General features: G+C 51.8%; 9 protein-coding genes across 9 annotated transcripts; 1 reads left to right on the top strand and 8 right to left on the bottom strand.

The window, feature by feature from the left end:
* Window positions 1–77: 77 nt before the first annotated feature.
* Window positions 78–1464, bottom strand: ATEG_02396 (MFS transporter; the record flags this gene model as incomplete). Its single annotated transcript, XM_001211574.1, has 3 exons — window positions 78–328; window positions 379–989; window positions 1040–1464. 3 exons carry the CDS (start codon window positions 1462–1464, stop codon window positions 78–80), a joined length of 1287 nt encoding a protein of 428 aa, XP_001211574.1.
* Window positions 1465–2783: 1319 nt separating this feature from the next.
* Window positions 2784–3341, bottom strand: ATEG_02395 (uncharacterized protein; the record flags this gene model as incomplete). The annotated part of the gene is made up of 2 exons (XM_001211573.1): window positions 2784–3147; window positions 3205–3341. 2 exons carry the CDS (start codon window positions 3339–3341, stop codon window positions 2784–2786), a joined length of 501 nt encoding a protein of 166 aa, XP_001211573.1.
* Window positions 3342–3872: 531 nt separating this feature from the next.
* On the bottom strand, window positions 3873–5431 carry ATEG_02394 (putative MFS multidrug transporter; the record flags this gene model as incomplete). Its single annotated transcript, XM_001211572.1, has 2 exons — window positions 3873–5347; window positions 5398–5431. 2 exons carry the CDS (start codon window positions 5429–5431, stop codon window positions 3873–3875), a joined length of 1509 nt encoding a protein of 502 aa, XP_001211572.1.
* An 801-nt stretch (window positions 5432–6232) lies between these two features.
* On the bottom strand, window positions 6233–9284 carry ATEG_02393 (uncharacterized protein; the record flags this gene model as incomplete). Its single annotated transcript, XM_001211571.1, has 2 exons — window positions 6233–7295; window positions 7636–9284. 2 exons carry the CDS (start codon window positions 9282–9284, stop codon window positions 6233–6235), a joined length of 2712 nt encoding a protein of 903 aa, XP_001211571.1.
* Window positions 9285–9800: 516 nt separating this feature from the next.
* On the top strand, window positions 9801–10564 carry ATEG_02392 (uncharacterized protein; the record flags this gene model as incomplete). The annotated part of the gene is made up of 2 exons (XM_001211570.1): window positions 9801–10351; window positions 10492–10564. The coding sequence occupies 2 exons, from the start codon at window positions 9801–9803 to the stop codon at window positions 10562–10564; spliced, it is 624 nt and encodes a 207-aa protein (XP_001211570.1).
* Window positions 10565–11637: 1073 nt separating this feature from the next.
* Window positions 11638–12501, bottom strand: ATEG_02391 (DUF3632 domain-containing protein; the record flags this gene model as incomplete). The annotated part of the gene is made up of 1 exon (XM_001211569.1): window positions 11638–12501. The coding sequence occupies one exon, from the start codon at window positions 12499–12501 to the stop codon at window positions 11638–11640; it is 864 nt and encodes a 287-aa protein (XP_001211569.1).
* A 945-nt stretch (window positions 12502–13446) lies between these two features.
* Window positions 13447–16412, bottom strand: ATEG_02390 (5'-methylthioadenosine/S-adenosylhomocysteine nucleosidase family protein; the record flags this gene model as incomplete). Its single annotated transcript, XM_001211568.1, has 2 exons — window positions 13447–15511; window positions 15562–16412. 2 exons carry the CDS (start codon window positions 16410–16412, stop codon window positions 13447–13449), a joined length of 2916 nt encoding a protein of 971 aa, XP_001211568.1.
* Window positions 16413–17271: 859 nt separating this feature from the next.
* Window positions 17272–18015, bottom strand: ATEG_02389 (uncharacterized protein; the record flags this gene model as incomplete). Its single annotated transcript, XM_001211567.1, has 1 exon — window positions 17272–18015. One exon carries the CDS (start codon window positions 18013–18015, stop codon window positions 17272–17274), a length of 744 nt encoding a protein of 247 aa, XP_001211567.1.
* A 719-nt stretch (window positions 18016–18734) lies between these two features.
* On the bottom strand, window positions 18735–20120 carry ATEG_02388 (uncharacterized protein; the record flags this gene model as incomplete). Its single annotated transcript, XM_001211566.1, has 1 exon — window positions 18735–20120. One exon carries the CDS (start codon window positions 20118–20120, stop codon window positions 18735–18737), a length of 1386 nt encoding a protein of 461 aa, XP_001211566.1.
* Window positions 20121–20417: the final 297 nt, after the last annotated feature.

Raw genomic sequence — 20417 nt, 5'->3', positions numbered from 1 at the left:
AGGAGGGACGTTGGGAGCACGTTCACCCAGCTGTAACAGTTAGCTCTCTACCCGTACCTTTGGGATACCTAGGATACTCACAAACTAGTCTCCGGACTGGCGGTTATTGCGCTCGGGATAGGCGCCACCATGGTGAGGACCATCCCCGCGAGAAGACAGTACTTCCCGTTCATGTACTCGAGCGCCTTTCCAGTTCCCAGGGATACCACGAACCCGATGGCCCCCATGGGCAGGAATCGAAGAGCCGTGTCGCCCGCGGACAGCTTATCGACCTGTTGCGCCATCAGGACGATGTAGTAAATGACGTTCTGGTAGCTTCCGTAACCGGCTAGACATTGGTTAGCATCTTGCGAGAAGCTCCTGGGTGAGTTATCTTACTGAATCCTGCAATCCAGAGACCGGCAAAGTTCTGGATCTTCCACAAGGAAAGCGGCATGATCGGGTTGCCGATGAACTTCTCCAGGAGAACAAATCCCACGAGAATGGCAACGGTAAGAATCAGCAGAACAATGATGAACGGCTGGCTCCAACCATAGACACCACCGCCGGAGAGCACAAATTGCAGCAGGATAAGGCCGGCGGTTGAGAGGATCGCGCCAAAGTAGTCCATGCGCCCGTTGGTTTTCTCAGTGGTTACGGACTTTGGCAGCACGATGAATCCGAGAATACCTAATGAGCCCGTGATGATGACGATCAGGTAGAAAATATATCGCCAGCCCAGAGACGACGTCAGGAAACCGCCAAAGATCAAGCCAGCGCAGAATCCCAGCGTCCCAGATGCGGCATAAATTGACAGTCCCCGGGTCCTGTCAGTTCCAGTGAAGTAGGAACTGATGATGCCAATGGCAGACGGGACGGTCAAGGCTGCACCAACGCCCTGCAGGCCACGGAAGATGGTGAGCTGGATAAAGGACTGTCCGAAGCCAATGGCCAAGGTCCACACCGACAGCCAGAACAGACCGAGGCAGAGGATGAACTTCCTCCCATACCTGCAGCCATCCATTAGAATTATCTCCGACAAGGGGATAGGCATCCTCACCGATCAGACAAAGCACCAGCCAGGAGTAGAAACCCGCCGAACGCCAATGTATAAGCGGAGATCATCCATTGCAGGTTGCTACTGGAGACGTTAAACTCCTCCTGGATCGAGGACAAGGCGATGTTGGAGCTGGTCATAAAGACATTATCCAGGAACTGCGATCCGGACGTCACCAGCAAGATCAAAGCTCCTCTCCAGGAAGCGAGACGGCCGAATTCGGGTCTCTTTTCGAGGGTGAGAGTATCCTGGCTGTCAAAGGGAGAGTCCAGCTCAACCTTCGGGGTGTCCAACGGCGTCGACCGCTCCGTCGACGACCCAGACCCAGGCAGGGAGATGATCTTGGGCTCGAGGACTTTGGGGACACAGTCCACCTCGTCGGCGCCCTGGCGGCCCACCTTTCGACTGAACCAGTCGACAATCGCCATAATATTGCACTGCGGTGATCCGAAAAGTCTCTGCCAGCTGCACACCCGTCCATGCTGTCTACTTCTTATACTTCTCCTGCTAATAGCAGCAGATTCTGTAAAAAATCTGATTTTTTGGAGCTCCCGAAGTAAAAAGTGGGTATTACCACTTCGGGAGGCATCCGCACGGCAGCAGGTGGATGAAGTGGATGAAGTCCACACCGAACACTGTTTTATCGGCTGAGACGAACGGTCGAGCTTATCGCTAGCAGATTTTTTTCTATCACGTTTGTTGATCTGGCGCCTATCGTCGTTGTTGATGTGATTCACATGGGTCCTCAGCGCGTTGCATCCCAATCTAGAACCCACTCGGCCCTAATCACCCTGCGTGTAGTCCCACTGTCCGTGTAGAATCTTTCAAAGCTCCATACATTTGCCACAGAGATGCATTGCACGTCGGCGTAGCTGCCAGTACAGCTGCAGCTGTGCGGATGCTTTATCCACCGGCATTGCTTCAGATTTGTGTGAAGCAATTTGATTTCTAAGTGTCTCGTCAGCTCAATTTTATATAGAACAATTTGTCATTCCTGCTCTTCTACACAAACCTGTGCTATAGGATTGAAACAAGTAGTATATAGTATATGCTGTGCGAATGCTCCTTAACCCTGGACAGTGTTAGTTATACTGATGGGCTTTTCCTATTTTTGAAGCCTTTTTATCGCACAATCAGACCGAGCAATGGCCACATGTGCACCCTAATTTAACTCGCATTGCTTGCTGATCACTGCTGATCCTAACAGGCTGACAGATCTATTCACTATCTTAGTTAACAAGTTGACCCACTGATTGCTCAGCGCCTGCAATTCAGCAGCGTCTAGACAACAATCGAACGTATTTCTTTATCAAATGCCTAACACTTGGGTATCAATGCTTATATATTGTGAGTCATTGAGACGAAGAATATGGTGTTGAAGCAAGTATACCAAAAGTACTGCGATCGCAGAAACAATTCTATTCACCACAAGTGGCACAAACGCATGAATTACTGTAATGAAACGGGCTTCCAGAGCTAGGCTAAACTTCGGTGTATCGTCCATCTACTTCTCAAGAGCCTTACTCACCTCAACAAACAAAAGGGCATGTAACGTACGGGTGAACTTCGGGAGGCAGCCGAAGTTGGGGATAGTCACACAGGATGACACAGGCACATCAATCGAACGAATAGATAACACATAGCTCTGTGGACACGCAATGAAGACACTGAATCAGAGTGCAGATACTCAAACACGACGCATGTACATCCCCTGCATTTTGACGAAAGTCCGACAATATACAAGCACCTAATCAAGAATCGCCTCACACTTCTCCGGCACCCCCAAAAAGACATCGTCCAAGTAGACATCGCCACTCGTAGACGAATCCTCAGAGTCGCAACGAGCGAAAATATGAAGCACCTCCTCTCGATACCTGGCCTTGTAACTCCCAGTCACCTTGGTCCATCCACCGTTTGGAACCACGTCGTAAGTCGACGCAACCGCCCCGGTAGTCGCGTTTCCGCCCATGTAAACAAGGACATTGCAGAAGTTTGCCGCCGAGGTTGGGGTCATGGCCTGCAGGCTGAAGGTATAGTTTGCTCCAGGCTGCAGGTCTGTGATCCGCTGCGAGACAAGGTTGCCCATCGTGACATAGCCCGTTTCAAGGTCCCTGCCAATAATGATTAGCATGACTCCGTACAAAGCACTGGTGACGGGCGGAACTCACAGGTAATAGTCTCCGCTAAAGGCCTGTGTACCATTGCTTACATGGGCCACGTCGACGACGGTTGTGTACCATGGAGCTAGGACACCGGATTCGAAGGAGGGGTTGGCTACCACGTTGCAGGAGGATGAAAGTGCCATGGTTGCGATATGAGGGCTTGTAGAGCTCCAGATTATGTTGTTCTGGGATGGGAAGGTGAGGAAAAAGAGTGGGATTGCGCAGGACGGTGCTGGAATATAAATCGTAACAGCGTCCGGCAGGATCTAAGAATATGCCACCATTGCCACACAGGAATAAGCATGTCAGCATTATTCTTAGCACTCTGGGCGACCACATATAGCCTAGTTCGTTGTCTAGTTCCATAGTCCATTGGTCCCGTGTCACTGTGGATCGTCAGGCATCCCGGAATCCTTCGCAGGATGATACAAGGCGAATAATGTACATAAACCATCAAGCCACTGATGAGGCTTATCCGTGCTCATGTAAGACATCTCGACTCAGTCAGGCCGACATCCGGTATCAAGGAACAAGGCCCTATACCTGACTCAGGGCGACCTCTCTCGATCATCATTAGGCCGCCGGGCAGTCTACGGAAGTGGTGGCTGTGGAAAGACATGCATTGTGCTATATGTACATAGAAGCATCTTCTATTCCGATTCTATTTTCAAACGCTAGACTGTCTCCCCGAGGACATCCGCATATTTCTCCATCATCGCCTCCCTGATATACGGACTCCGGTCGCGAATCTTCTTCCCCCAGAGCAAGAACGAGATCGGGGCGACAACCAGCAGCAGACTGATAAATCCAAGGAGTGTGCTAGCCCACTGGAAGCCCATTGTCTTGTACATGCTCATCGTCGCAAGAGGCAAAAAGGCCGACAGGGTGTTCTCGCCCATGGCAACGGTCCCCATGACCGTGCCTGCATACTTGCTGTAGGCGTCGACAATATAATCCGCCAGCCCGGTCACCACGACCACGCTTCCCATGCCCACCATGAACAGCCCGACTGCGGGTGCGATCCACGGCAGATCCGGATACGACGTCCAGGCGTACACAAACATACCCCCGCCCATTCCAATAATGCCCCCTCCCACCGAGAGGTAAAGCCGTGATTCGGGGATTGGCACACCGGGAATCTCTTTGTTGCGCGTCGCAGATCCGAAGTATAGTCTCTCCGAAATAATCGAGAATGAGCACCCCAGTGCCTGTCCGATGACAACCGCGGCCTGGACGTAGCCAGCCTGAACAGGGTTCCATCCGTAGAGCCCCGTGAAAACCTGCTCAACCGACTGGGTAAAGAGGTAAAGGGTTCCCACGGTAAAGGCAGACCACAACGTCGAGAAAAAGACCACGTACTCGGTGAAAAACATCTTGAGCGGCCTCTGCACGCTGACACTGATCAGCCCGCGCATCGAGCCGCCCTGGAGTTCCCATTGAGTGTACGCGTTTTTCCCCTGGGCGCGGAGCTTTTTCGCGCGCTGTTTCAAGATGACCGAGTCTCGCGACTCGGCAAGTGCAAACACATTCACGACGAAGGCGATGCCGTACCAGATCAGCTGCATGTATGAGATCCAGCGCCATGACAGAAACTGGAAGATCGATGCGCCCACCACCGGTCCAATGCTGCTCCCGGCGAGGTACCCGAAGATCCAGAGAGTGACGGGCTTGTTGCGTTCTTTCTCTGTCTGCCACACGTTGCCGATGATGCTGGCAGCACTGTTTCCCAGGATCGTCACGCATCCGCCGGCGAAGAAGCGGGTGATGACCAGGGTTGCGAAATTCCGGGCCACAGCCTGCGGGATGACGAAGATGATGAGGAGGAGATGTGTGAGGAGGAAGGTGTACCGGATGCCAAAGTCTTCCATGATAGGAAGCACGATCAACGAGAAAATACCGCCCCCAATGGCCCAGCTCGTCACGGGCCAGTACGAGTGAGGGAAGTGCGCATCGCTGATGTTGAATTCCTCGTTGATGGCCTCATGCGCCACAGTGATAATGGTCCCGTTCATCAAGCAAACAAACGTCATGAAGAAGGCGATGACTGTCACCAGCCATTTCTTGTACTCGGGCCAGTTGAAGGGGTTTTCAGGATCATCTGGGCCGGACCAGTCGACAATGATCACGTCGGAGCTGCATTCTGAGGGAGCTATAGATTGTTCAGCGGGTGTGTTTGTGCTGAATCATCAGTCAACCTACCTGGCTTGTTCTCGCCACCATCAGCCACGAGCATTTCTTTGGATCGTTCGATCTTTGGAAACGATGGAGTGCCTCACGGGAATGTCTGACAGTTGTGCTGGACCCTTGGCGGTTTTGAAGCCAAGACTGGGGCAAGGCTTGTCGGATGCTGCACGTAATGGCCTTAGAGATGATGCAAGATGAGGGTTTCAGGGTTTCTGCCAGCAAGAAAGATGATCTGCGTCAACTTTATGCTCTTCTTCGTCCCTGATTGACTGAAAACAAGATTTATATGAGATTCATACGACTAGACCGCGAAGAAGCTCGCATCCGGGGCCCCGAACAAGAGAAAAAAAGCGAGGGGAGTGAATAATTTCTGTCTGTCAGCGCTTTACGTTTCTTCATTATTATTTCATTCTTCCATGGAACAGGGCCTCAGCCGGATGGACGTGCGAGCTGACGATCTAAAGGCGTCAGAGCCAATGATAGCGCGCATTTTCAATCTCCAACGGAGAGACGGCCTCATCTTCGATCATCATTCGGCTTTCGAGCGCCCTGGTGCCCGCTAGACGGCGGTAGGTCCACTGTTCTGGGCAATGGCCTCCCACGCCATCCGTCGGCTCTGATTCTGTCGTCCCATCTCCCCACTGCCTTCTCCCTCTACTGCCCCGTTTGGGTTAGATCCGGTCACGTGGTGGGCTAGCCCTACAACCGGCGGCTGTTTCCGATTCCTCGGCATTCTTCCTCGGATTAACGTCTATCCCGATATGTGTACACTGGATAATGCAAGCAGCGTCAGTATGCTGGACTTGGAGAGGGAAAGCGGGATTATGCGAAAGCAATCCATGGCTCTAATCTATAAGTTGTTCCGTACTTCACCCGGGGACAAAAGAAGCTTCAAAACTTCGTCCCGCACCTCGTAAACAATACTCTCAGCATCCTTTACCTCATGAATCAGGCCAACAGCGGCACCGGCGTAGGTAGCGAGTCTTCCATCCGGACCCCAGCCGCTGTCGCCAGCCTTGAGAGCTTGGTCATGGAGCTCCTTCAACTCGTCGAAAGGTTTTCCCGCTTTGTGCTCAACAAACGATCTGTTGATGATAGTCCGCGGGCTATACTCTGACGGCCACCCGTGCGTTCCTCGCAGCTGGTTATACAGGGTCGTCCGGGTCGTTGCCACGGCCCCCTCACTGGCGCGCACAATCTCCCCCTGATATCCATTGCTAATACGGGCCTCCTTGGCTGCAAGGAATCGCGTACCCATAACAACACCCGAGGCCCCAAGGCACAGCGCTGCTGCGGCTCCGCGGCCATCTGCAATGCCACCCGCAGCAAAAAGGGGAATATCTGACCCAGCCAGTGTATCTGCAACTTCGGGGAGCAGCGTCATAAGCCCCATTCCGTCATCTGCTCGGCCGTGACCGCCCGCTTCGGCGCCCTGCACTACGACCACATCAGGTCGTTCTGTGCTAGTCAGAAGCTGTTTAACCTCCGACACGGTACCGATCTGGATCCAGATCTGGGTTTCAGGGGAAGCGTCGCGGATGTACCGTGTCCAAGTATCAAAATCGCTTTGTCCTCCACGAGGAGCAAACAACCATGCTGCACAAGGTTTGAATTTGGCGATGGCAGCGACAGCGACGTCCATGTCATCACTCCAGAGTTGGAAACCAACACCGATAGGCAGCATAGAATTAAAAGGAGAGGTCTCGGCGAAGACAGAGGAAGAGCGAAGCTGTTCCACCAATCGAGACGCCTCCTCAAGGTCACGGGCAGTATTTTCCGTTTTGATTCCGGGGCCTATGAAACCGAGACCACGGCTGCGAGAGACAGCGACTGCCAGTGAGGGGCCTGACATCACCCGCATCGGCGCCCCAACAATGAATGGGCTCGAGACCCATGGATAGGAATGGGAGATTCTGGACGCAATATGCAATAGTCGAGACATTCTTCTCAAGTGATGTAGGAGTGTGGTGTACGCCCCCTGGTCCTGAATGTTGATATTACTGGAAATTCTCGTTGGGCGAGGATCGCGTCCGTTATAAAGTATCATCTCGGTGCGGAGCGGGTATTGCGGCAATATCGGGATGCGGATGACCAATTCACATGAAAGCCGCAGTGGTCAATACTGCGTCGAGGAAGTCCTACATAAGTGTATCAATTTGCATGCAGAGTCACATCTCTTAGCCCGTCCCAAGATGAAAACAACAAGAGCCAGGTGCATAATGACTTGATGACAAATGGTGGCACAACCATCACAGAATCTCCGAATCCTGGGATAGTCGAGCCATGTCGGCTTGCAGAAACTCATAGAGATCCACTCCCTGCAGCGTCGGAACGTCAGCAACCAAACCCTCCAGCCAAGAGACCTCGTCGGGATTCGGGACTATCTGTCGATGAAGTGGCGCCGAGATGGGATCCTGATTGTGATCGTTCAAGAGATGGCTCAGCAATTTAGTGTCCTCCGTCCTGCGCCGTTGGTAAAGCGTTATCAGGAGACGGGCTGTACTGTATGCGTCTCGCATCGTGTCTGTGTCATACGTGGACGCAACAAGTTTCAGGGTCTGTAATGCATTGGGGAGAATTGCCAATGCGGGACTAGTATCCATTTCGAGGAGGACAGTGATCATCTGGAATGGGACGTTGGCTACATGATGCCAGGGACAACAAGTTGCAAGCATGGTCCGGGCAGAATCCAGCGCTCTTCCAAATAGATTGAGGATCTGCATCATCGTTTCGGACGAGGCAGTGATGTTTGTCATGCGTAGACGGCGAAGAAGGCAAAGCACAAGATTGCACTGGCCAAGAATGGACGGTGGCTGCGTGTGGTTTCCATTAAGTGTACGCAATAGAGCCACCCTGAGGTCATTGTCGTTGTTTTCCTTCTCCGGGCTCAGGCTCGCAGACACATCCAAAAGGCTGAGGATTTCCACCGTGAAGTCACCGGGTCTCGGGGAAGGGAGCACCAATGAGTCATTGGGATAAGAAACTCTAGAAAGACCAAGATCGTAGGATATCCAAAGATTTAAGTGCCGCGATACCCCCACGAGTCTTTTCCGAATATCAGGATCACATCGCGCATTACTTCCTGTTTCGTTTGATGAATCCTGATGCAGCTTTGCCGCTTCGATCAGATGAATCAAGGTAGAACTTGCTATCCACGCCGGATATGGCGGAGACGTCATGCGCAAGTAGACCACTCGAAGAGCCCATGCTGTTACGACGTCCAGCGAGGGAGGTTCGCGGCTGAGATGTGAATCCACAATGGAGCGCGCCAGCTCTATTAAGCACACCTCCGTTATTTTGATACTCCGTTCGGAGAACAACAAGCCCAGGGCTGCCACACCAGCCAGTACACTGTCATAAGCATCATTGGGCGAAGAAGATCTCCAACGGGCATCCAGGCGTGCGAAAAATACGGCCGAATCTATGAAGCCGTAGCATGGATCCACCTTGGTGAAATAAACATTTGCCAGCGATTGCATTTCAGCAAGAGAGACGAGATCGACAATAGGTACCACAGAGACAGTCCCCAGTCCGGAGGGGAGTTTTCTAGTACCGATATTCCAACTGAATAGGTTCAATTTCGGAGCATTGGCCGGATCGACTTTCAGCGCGATCTTCCTCACAAACGCTGCGCCAGAGTTCGCCTCCAGGGACTCGGTGAAGTCACTGGCATGTGATGTAGTCGGGATATGTGGCGTCTCTATCGGGGAGCTACCAGACTGAGCTACAGCACCTGGAGTTGCATATTTCGTCCGTCTCTGGGATGCGTAGTGACAGTCGTAGCCCCAACTGGTGCATGTGGAACAGGGAATGTCTCCGTCGCATTTCCGTTTCCGCTCGCGACAAGGCTCACAAGCAACCCGAGAACGCTTGCGCTTGTATTGTGCAGGGGTTAAAGACATGATCTACCGAATGAGATATGATATGGCTGAGAGAGGGTTGTAATGCAGTCCGACGGGCATGAATAAGTCGTCGCGGATATTGCGGATCTTCCCGCAATAGCCGCGGCGGTTGTTCAATGCATACTCTGTAGATTAGTGATAGATTATTGAGCAATACAACAAAGCAGTCCGGAAACCACGGGCGCGGATACCAGGGAGTAAGAACTGAAAGACTGTCTCGATGTCAGTTGGTATAGGAGAAAGACGAGGTGATGCGTGGGACGATGCACTGCAATTACGATACTACTAGGTAGGACAATCGATATGCACGTGACTAACCGACGTGACGCGTCTTCTGGGACGCGTTGATTGACAAAAAGTTGTCCGTCGCTCAACGACCGTGTATACTTCTACAGACTGGTACTATCCTCACCTCATCGAAGACAATCCGAGGCCAAGTTCATCATGGTCCAGCTTCTGGACCTCCCCAAAGAGATCCTATCTCAATGTGTCTCCTATCTCGTCCCGCTCGGCGAAATGGACGATTACGAAGATGAAGCAGACGAGCAAATGGACGAGATGGATCTATCAAATCTCTGCCTTGTGTCGCGGAAACTTCGCAACATCGCCCAGCCATTGCTATTCTCCAATTTTGAGGATCTTGATACCCACGGCGACTTGAGGCGGTTGATGGCTTTTACAAAGGTCATCATCTCGCACCCCGAACTTGCCGAACACGTCCAATCCATCAGCTTAACGCCCTTGGTCTTGAATCCATTGGAACCATTTGACAGAAAATTACCTGCCGAAGACCTAAAGCTGTTCACAAAGGCGATGCGAGACCTGCAAGTACCGAGTGATCAGGAGAATGCCTGGTTGTTCGACCTAGAGTTCCGAAATTTGAGCTTCATACTGGCTCTCCTGCTAAGCAAAACTCCTAATCTCCGTAACCTCACTCTTCCCGGGGCGTTTGTAATGCTAAAAGCGACCGACTATTTATTCACACGCAATCCGTCCTGCTTGCCCAATCTCAACCGATTACGCATCGAAGGCCACCCAGAGGTGGCCTTTTCATTTGGTATACACATGTACGAGAAATTCTGTTCTCAATTACCGGTCAAAACTCTTGAGGTACAAAACGGTATGCTCACGGAGCGAGCGTTTCCGGCTTCCTGGACCCCCGATTCCCTCTCGGTCGAGGATATATGCCTTACCTTCTGCGATATAGATCGCAAGAGCATCACCAAATTGCTGCAGGCCTGCAAAAGCGTGAAGTCATTTGTCTGGACCAACTGGTCTGAGGATCTGCAATTACAGGACTGTCTATCGGAAAAGACGATGGATTTTGACGGAAACCATCTGCATGCTATGCTTCTCCCACACAAATCCACTCTGAAAAACCTTCAACTCCTATTCGGCGATCTGTGGGACCATGATCAAAATGGCGTCTATCTTGAGCGAGCCAAATTCCCCTCCTTCCGTGACTTCACGGCGCTGGACACGCTTTATATAAGTCACCGACTTCTTCCACCTAACCCGGAATTTCCCCCGTCTCTGGAAAAGATTATAGTCGGAGACTGCAGCAAATCTATCCGTGAATGGACGCGCAAATTCGCAGCAGACTGTCACAATGGTTGCTATCCTTCCTTGCGATGTATTCTAGTTTTGGCGATGGATCTTTCCCAGCCCGTCATGTTGCCCGGTCAAATTGTTCCCGTGGGTGAACAACCTGTGGATGCCTACTCCAATCTTCAGAACCTGTTCAAGGGTACAACGGTGGACTTCAGAATTATGCCTTACAATGTGGAGGAGATGCTGGGGGATCACGAGCTGGATGATTACGATGATTATGACGACCTTGAGGATGGTTTAGAAGATTTTCGTTACGGACCGGGAGGTCACTCTGGCAGATTCTACGGATATTAGGATTGCGGTGAGGATTGGTATGAGTACAACTATGACCCAGACTCGTTGCCTCGCCTGCGAGATCTCGTGATCCAGTCTCTGCGGGAACGTGGCATGAGAGTTGACTGAGCTGGGGCGCGACTTGACGTCGAATGGACTTGTGCTTAATGAGGGTCTGATTTTTTGGCAACGACTATATATGAAACGACACGATGTATGTTCCGGGATATGGAAGCGATATTGTGACTTGGTTATGTTTATTTCGGGGCCTGGTATCGTTCTTGCCCGCGCCTTTTGGGCTGTCTGTATATAGATTACGTTTTTTATGTCCGAGTACCACTGTATTGACAAATGCTGAATAATGGAACGTCCTTAGGACATGGCGCATCCACTTGGAAGACGTTTCTGTACGCCTCCTCTGACAGATTTTGGCTGGGCGTCGTGGGAAAGCTAGGCGCCTATATACCATCTACTCTACATCCCCACCTTCGACCTCCTTCATCATCAGCTCTGCCTCCCCAGCAATTCTCCTGATATAATCTGGCTCATCTTCTTTCCTCGCAGCCTCACCAAACCTCTCTCTCCAAAGTTTCCACCGCTCCTTGGAAAAACCGTGCTTCCCATTCCACAACGGCCCTCCACAACCCGGGGCACCAACCAGCATCCCTGCCTTATACTCTTCGTCCCATTCATAGATCTCCACGCCTAAGAGCTCAATCCACGCTGCTGCGGCAGGGATCCACGCCTCCAGGGGCTCATCCGCCCGCATCTGCACCCACGGCGTCTCAAGCGCTATCCGGAGCGTCACGAGCGCAAACCATGCATCCGCCACGAAGACAGGCTCGTCGGTCGCGACGAGAAGGGCCACGAAACGATTCACATTCACCGTCCTTGCGACAGCGGCGTTCCTCTCTTCTGGTGTCGTGGTACCTGGAAGCGGAACGGAGTCATCCCAGTGCCGTCGGATCTCCCAGCGTAGCAGTGGCAGGTCCCTCCACACTTGCATATCGTGGAGAATCAACGGCTGATCTCGTCCATCGTCACCGGGTTGTGTGGCGTCCGGGAGATGCGACATGTCCACGAGAAGATCGACTAGCTTATCCTGGTGTTCAGAGTTCGTGCATGCAATCTTGAATATTAGGTGCCAGAGCTGGCCGAGCTGGGCTTCGAGGGATGCATCGAGTGCTAAAGCAACAGACGCTAGTTTGGCGGCTGTTTCTGGGGAGTGGATTTTGCCTGCGAAGAGATCGCGCAGCACTGCGAGGTGGGTTTCTAGATTGTAATCGCTGCCTTCGGTGTGGGTAGGCAGCTGATTCGTGTAGAAAAGGTCCATTTTGAAGGCGAGAAGGGATGGAGACTTGAGTTGGCTTATGGTGGTATATTGTTGCTCTTTCTCCTCTGCCCCTGGTTTCTTAGCTAACGCACCCCACCACCCGATACTCCAGCCTATATTTTTGGCCCCCTCATGATTCAGCTTAAGAACGCCTCACCCCCAAGATCACCTCGTACCTAACTACAGTGCCACAGTTTTTGTGTCCCAGCACCTAAATGAAGGCAAGCAGTTCAGGAGAGCCTGTGCTTTCGGCCCAAACCCGTGAACCACCTCGCAACCCTACCCTCCTCCGTGTCTCGAAGTATGCGTTCTGGATTCTAAAAGCGTAAGCAAAGCTCTCTTGGAACTTTTGTCAGTAACCACTCCCACATTGATAGATAGGCTCGGCTACGGCATGCCAATCCTGACCGCAGGGGTCTACTTTCACTGCTATCTCTATCAATAAAGAGAGAAAGAAGCTTGTCGACGGGATAGATCGAAGACGATGATAATCCTGAGCTGTCTCTTTTTGGTTTGGTGGCCTCTGAACAATGCCCTTGCTTATTACGCCCATCGCCGTGTTCGGGCACCTGCCGAGTGAGTTTGTCTGAGCAAGGATTGATAGGGCGTGTGATCATGTATCCTTTTCGTCAGTCGAATATTTTGTTGAAGACTTCGATGAAGCTCGGCGTTAGCAGACTGCCAGTGGCCTGATGCTAGCAATGCGCATCGTTGGCCCTAGTGGTTTAGTGTCTGCCGCCATCACAAAGTCCGTCGTGTTAGCAAGGAAGATGCACTGTTTTCGTCCTCTTCCGGGCGGCACAGTTACAGAGCTGTTTAGTTGTTTGGCCCATAGGTTGAGTAAAAGATACATATCGTTTGCGGAATGTACCACCAACTTCATGTTGCCTTGAATACAACTACTAAGAAAAACGTTTGTCTGATGGATGAAACAATAACCACTCGTCACCACTGCTGTAGAAATGCTTTGGTACAAGCAGCTGCAGTGGCCGCAGCATATTCCTGCCATCGCTTATTCTTGTGACTGTCGGCATAGTCACAGACGCCCTTGATGATCACGCAGGGAAAAGTATCCCACACCCCTGCGCCCTCCATTTCGAACGCAATGATATTGCTCTCCGCAGCCACTTGATCCCGATGTATCTCGGACTTGACAACACTGTCTCCTGAGGCGATAAGGCCAATGTGAACAATCGGGCTATTCAATCGATTGCGACGCCGGCGGCGGACTAGTTGCCTATCGTCACAACCAAGGTCTTCACATGTTGAAGTTCGCGCGAGATCACACACCGAATCCGTGTGCCGTTTGCAGGCTGCACATATTGGGCAGACTTGAGGGTCTTGGTGCTTGTGCCGGTAGGACGACCTGTACAGTTTGTCTTCCTCGTCACCCGGATAAGAAGCCACATCATGCTCGATTTCTGATAGGAACTGCGAGGTTTTCCGCTGGAGGATTGCTCGGTGTACTATCGTTTCCAGCTTGGCAAGCAATGAACCGATTCGGTCGTTCGGCCTGCCTAACGAATGTTCCACATCAATCTTGCGTCGAAACTGGTCCGAGAACTGCCGGCCGAAATCATATTGGATGACCCCTTTGCTGATGACCACATCTCCAAGGAGAATCTCCTCTTTATCGGACTTGTTAAATGGCACACCGCCACAAACACCCACAACCAGAGCAAGTTTAACCTTCTTGAAGCTCAAGGCACAGAACGCGGCGACGCTGGCGGATGCAGTTCTGCCCATTCGAGGGGGGTGGGCAAGCACCACGTTCCGACCCCCTAACACTCCAACAGAGTAAGAGTTTGGGTCATTCGCCTCTTTTCCATACGTGTAGGTGTCTTCGTCCCAAAGCTGATCGAACAGAGACAGAACGGCATTGGCCTCCAAGGGTAGTGCACAGATAATGGCCACTTCAAAGTCCTCTCGACATGTCGGCCTTGATGGTGCCGTTGTTGCTAGGGGATACCGCTTTCTGGTTTCATCACACCCTGGGCGTTGTGTTTGGTGTGTCTGTAGTATATTTTCTGCGCTGGCCGCACTGTCTGAGGACTCTGACAGGCTGGATAGACTTCGCGTACGAGCTAGAACAGCTCCCTTCTCGGACAGCCGCTCACGTGCGTCAGTTGTCATCTGGTTTGGCTCCACTTTCTGCTCTATTTTCTCCAGATTGCCGTCTTTTATCTCCGCAATGACCCTGCAAACGACATCGTGACCGGAACCATTTCGACGAAGGCGATTCACTTCGTCCTTCGACCATTTGGCGCCTTTTTCTAGATCCTCTTCAAGTGGCCTCACAGCCTTGTTATAGTAGGTGGTCACGAAATCCCTGTTTGCAACAAGCTCTTCGTGGTTTGCGTTGACGAATTGAAGAAACGACGTCCTATCAACGCAGAAGCTGGCTGCGCGTAGCAAACCGGACTCGCCAAACCGCAGGCTGCATTCACGTAGAAGCCTTGGAGCGAGCTGATATGGTCGGCCTTTTAGCTTCTCAATATCTGGGTTGCTGTATAAGTCGCATAAGTCATCACCTAGCTCAATCTCGGCTAAAATGATTCCCAGGGCGAGAATGACGGGAAATGGATGGACACTGTACGGGTTTCGTCGAGCCGTACTATCCCTGCCCTGTGCGCCATCTGTCTTGAAGAAGGTTGAGAGGAATACCTTATCAAAGAGCGGATACGGTCTCTGGTTCTCGATCCGGCAGAAGATGGAGATGTTGTCGATATTCAGCCACCGATTTACCCACGGTCCTTCTATGAGGTGCAGCAGAGATCTTGCCAAAATGACCCCCAGTACTCGTTTTGCTGCATAGGTGGGCTTTACCATCCTGAGTACCTTCCCAAGGTCCAGTTCCATATACTTTTCATCTGGCTGGAAAGCCTCCAGAGGTTCACCAAGGCTTTGGTCCCACAAATTATTATTTTCGTCCATCGCAAGATGAAGGCAAACAGAACGCGAATCTGCAGGATCTACCAGACACACCGGGGTGCTAGTCTCAGTTGTAACTCTACATCGCGTCAGCTATCATGCAAAGAGACAATATATGGCAGGTCTCACCCGTTAGAATGCAGACGCACTCGGCATTCTTGTAGAGTGTCTGAGCCAGCCAGCAAGACGAAGAAGCTTCCGTGCAATGGATCTGGAGATTCCGAGCTCCAAAAAGGGTCAAGATAAAACTTTGCACTGGTGCAATGTCCCAGTTTTCCAGTATGATCGTGGAATTCTGATTGACAAGGCCAGTTATGATGTAGCACATCATATACGGTCCCCGCGAGATGTCGAACGCTAGGTCCATTGCAGAATCCAGTGGCATCTATAAATGGGTGCCCACGTCGATTCTCCAAAGCCTTCTTCTCGTACTCGATGACTTCGCACCCGTAGGCTTGGTCAACCAAGTCGTTCCAAAAAGTCAGACACTCAGTTAGCTTGAGGACGAGACTGCCGTCATCCGTTAGGAGACCTTGTGTCCGAATATCCGAACGACCGAGGTTCCTGACCAGTTCGTGGAGTAGATAGAGGTTTGGATACATGGTAGCCCAGTCGTGGACGGATTTTCGAGCATTAGCTGCAGGCGTTGTCAGCCATGAGAAAAGGCTGGTCTTTCTTGACTTCTCGTTCATTGCCTCCAGATAGTTCGATTTCAGGTAGTCGCCATTGAGGGCCCGGTTGAAATCGAATGCAACGTCGGTGAGGTTCCGGAACAACCCTTTGCGCCATAGGTCATCCTGTAAAAGCTCGATATTTCTAATCTCGGCCAGCAGAAGAGCGAGAGCCCGCCTCAAGTCACGGTAGGTCGACAACGTATTCTTGAGAGCCTCACCAAGAGCTGTCGCGACGACAGCAACAAGTTCGATCAAACTGCGTCTTTGTTCTGCATTCAGGGAGCTAACCTCAACAGAATCACGCATCTTGCAACATAATTCTCTTTCATTTCATGCTGTTCTGAGGGGTTGAGAGCTGGTGAGATTGAAGTGAGAGGGTTGGAGACGGCGCTAAGCCCCTCACTCAGCTGCTGCATCAGTCGCGTTGAAAACGAGCCTGACCCCTCCAACAGCAACATCTCCTCGCTTTCTCTAGGCCTGCTCTTTTAACTTATGTCTATCGCGAACATTGTCATCGGTCATCCGCTATGGCTATCGCGGCGAGCGCTACCAAATGTGCTCGGCTCTTCGAAAGCCTGCTACAGCTTCCCCCAAGTGATGATTTGAAACAGAACTGGGAGAGCGTGGTATTTCGATTTAATATCTGGTGTGAAAACAACTACATTCTGCATCCTCGAAGGGCTTCGATGGACTGGCGCCTCAGAGATGCGCCCCTTATCGAGTCGGCCATGGTCGAGGTGCTTGATGAATTGAAAAGAGATCTGATCCGTGAGCGCCTTCGAGCAAACTGTAGCACATGTGCACTAACTCCTGTTCTAGAACACACCACTTTTAGCGTCAGCGAAAATAGAATTCTGTTTCCTCCGAGCGATATACGCTATTCGCTGAACCGGCTTTGGCGGCTCTCTCGTGCTATTCGTCGGACAGACGCCCTTCACGGCGTTCCCGGATTTGCGGACTGTATTGAGTATGACGAGAATGGAGTGAACCTCACAGAAGAGTTCAAAGAATTTGCCAAGGCAGCTGTGGAATCTCGACTAGACTCCTCCATGGCAAGCGAAGATTTGAAAAAACGCATCTTTGATACCATCTGTCTACGCCAGCAACACTTCGCGTATCTGAGACTCATCAATCAGACAAAACAGCCAACGAGTCATCCGAATGACTACTTGGCTTCCACGGTACCGGGGTCCAGATCAGATATGGCTAGCCTTAAAGCACCACGGTCCTCGAGCTCAAGGACAATACCAGCTACGAAGTCGCCCAGGGGTTCAGAATCGGATATCCCTAGCATGGCGACGACCAGTACAGAACCTGAACGAGGGAAACATGTACATTCACTCAAACCGGCGAGCGGTAACGACGACGATAAAAGCTCACGTATTGTTGACAAACTTCCCCCTCCGCCAAATACAGCATCCCACTTTATAGAGTCTTGGTGTCCATACTGCTTCTCACTCCATCCGCCAATGGAGTTTAGTGGCAAACGATGGAAGTGAGTACTTCGACAGAATAGTAAGTTGCTGAAGTGCTGATACATAGAAGAGAGCACATTCTTGAAGATCTTATGCCATTTGTCTGTATATTGGAACCGTGTCTGACGCCGACTAAACTCTACGAGTCCGAAGAAGATTGGGTCAATCATATGAAGACCCAACATGGCATTGGTTGTTGGACATGTATGGACAACAGCCATGGTAAAAGCCTGATATTTCATGAGGAAATCGCGTTTAGGTCCCATATGCAGGAGTGTCACTTTGAAGAGGTTGACTATGAGGAATTGGATGACCTTGTCGCCGCATGCTACCAAACGCTGCCCAGGGATGATGTGATTACGGAATGCCCGTTTTGTGTCGACGCAGAAGATAAATCTGGCAACGTCAACCTGATAGAACATGTCACTGGGCATCTCCTTTCTTTTGCCCAGCTATCTTGGGAAGGACGTGATCCGGGGGCCTACCTTGACAGGGTTTTACGGGGTGTGTGGATGGCTGAGGGCCAATGGTGGCCTTGATCATACTGTCGTTTGTACTAATTTCTATGGAAACACGAAGGAGGCTCTGAACATGCAAATATGTCATCACAAGGTTGGCACATAAACCCCATGCTTTCGTGCCATGACTGAAGTTGACTGCGATAAATTCAGACTCCGGTTTATTGTCCGCCTGACACCAGACAAGCAGTGCCTCCTGAGGGTTGCAAGGACGGCAGGGTTTAATTTTGGGGCTCAGACACACGGATACCTAGCCCATGTGATACTTTTAGAACACCGAAGGGATTTTACGTATCTCCTGCCATCTGCCACAGAAACTTCTGAACTTTACCCTGCTAGTCTGTCCCACGGAGAGACTGTTTCCCGGGGGTACGTATACATGATCTCGTAGGTAGAGCTGGGTATGTTTGGGAACATGAATGCCGAACATTTGTTCATCCCAGCTCCATCTAGTATGAAATGCGAGTTTTCGCATGCATGTCGGATAGCTTGACATTCGAGTAATATTCTAAGGGTATACACGTTGTGCGGGTTCTGTATCTAGTCCCAATCATGCACGAGAGCAGTTCCCTATATAACAACGTTGACGAAAGACCAACCTTTAACTCCGGAACCTAGCCCATGAGATGCGGAGATCACAGCAACTTCTGCAAGGACTCCGCATCTACAAAAGGAACAAGTTTCTCTCCCATCGTCCCCGAACACCAGCCATCCAGCGGCACCATCCAGTTCGGCGGCGTTAACTCCATATTCCGAATAACAAACCCAATCGCCCCGTTTTCCAACCCCGAATCCAACCGCAGCCCCTGACACACCTGATTATCGTAGAGCGCGGGGAACATGGTCAACTTGCCGCAGGGCGTGCGGCGCGTAAAGACCCCCGAGAGGATGATCAGGGCGAGGGCACCCAGCATCAACACCAGCGTGTACAGCCGGTACCACCAGGAGCGGATACATGGGATCACCGTGGTGGTCGTCTGTCCGCCACGGATCAGGTAGATCGTAAACAGCACGGCGGACATGCCGCTCATGAGTATGTACACCGCAGCAAGGAGGATCAGCGCTGAAGCGGCGCTGGAGGTGACGACGGCCATGCTGGCTGCTCCGTAGTAGGGGATCACGTAGCAGACGCAGATGCCGAGAATGATGCAGATGAAGAGGATGTAGACGGTGCGGATGATGATGGGGGCGATGGTGCCTGTCGGCGCTGGGTTTTTCGCGGCGTCTAGCCTGTCCACCTCCGTATCGGGAAATAGTGTAGAGTTGTCGGTACCGTATGTCGTGGCATGCTTAGTACCCAACTCGCCGTCATCGGCAGAGGGAGGTAGCGGGTACGAAATAGGGTGATGCGCACCCTGTGGCATGAGTACGGTGTCGCCCTCGTAGGATGCATGCTCAGCATAGGTGTACAGCTCCGTCAACCACGGAGCAGCAAACAGGCGCAACAACCCAAAAACAGCGAGCGGGTAAAACACCGTGTCCATGGCCATGGTCGCATTGAACGGATGATGGTACTTCATAGAGGCCAGGGCCATGATACCGCGGACCAGGACAAAGAGCGCCTGGATTCCCTGCGCGGTGGTGATGAGCGTCTTGACCGTGTCGATCGAGAAGACCTTGGTCCGGCTGTCCCTAGGCACGCGCGTGCAAAATGCCCGACTCTTATACATCATTTCCTCGGACCCGTCGAAGCCGTCGGAGGTCCAGAAGAGGGCGTTGCTGGCGGCCATGTCGGCGGGGTCCCAGGTGCGATGATATCGCGCCCGCCGGTCTGCGATCGCGAGGTATCGCCATAGAATCGAGGTGGGATTGTACAGACAGAGTGTGTCGATCCACGACGGCGGCTTGGGACATCGTCGCACCACGGTCGGTACGCCGGAGAGGATGTGCGCGATCAGAGGGGATAGACAGAGGGTTAGAATGCTGACCCAGTCTTCTAGGTCCAGCACGGTGGTCTTTTCGGCATAGTCGAAGATCTGGCGTGTGATCGGGTCGACCTCTACGCCTTCGGTGATATTCATGTTGGGCTTTGAATGCGGAGAGAAGACCCAGGGTGTTTGGGGTTTATCAACAGCGTTTTAGTTGCAACACTGCCTCAGGATCATCGCGCTTGGGCTTCTCTCCATCCTGATCATCCAGCCTGTTTCAGCCGCAGACTAGTGACATTAGTCGCTTATAGGCTGGTGGCAGCCGTTTAGATGACGATCCACCGGGATAATTGGGGGCCAAAATGCATCTGCTCGATGACTTGTGCAGGGCACCTTTTCTGCAATATTGAGCGATGGAAGCACATTCAAGGGAAGACGTCTTATTTATGG

The sequence above is a fragment of the Aspergillus terreus genome, genomic scaffold (genome assembly GCF_000149615.1).
Source record: "Aspergillus terreus NIH2624 scaffold_3 genomic scaffold, whole genome shotgun sequence".
Taxonomy (NCBI): Eukaryota; Fungi; Ascomycota; class Eurotiomycetes; order Eurotiales; family Aspergillaceae; genus Aspergillus; species Aspergillus terreus.
This window is presented reverse-complemented; position numbering and strand designations above follow the sequence as displayed.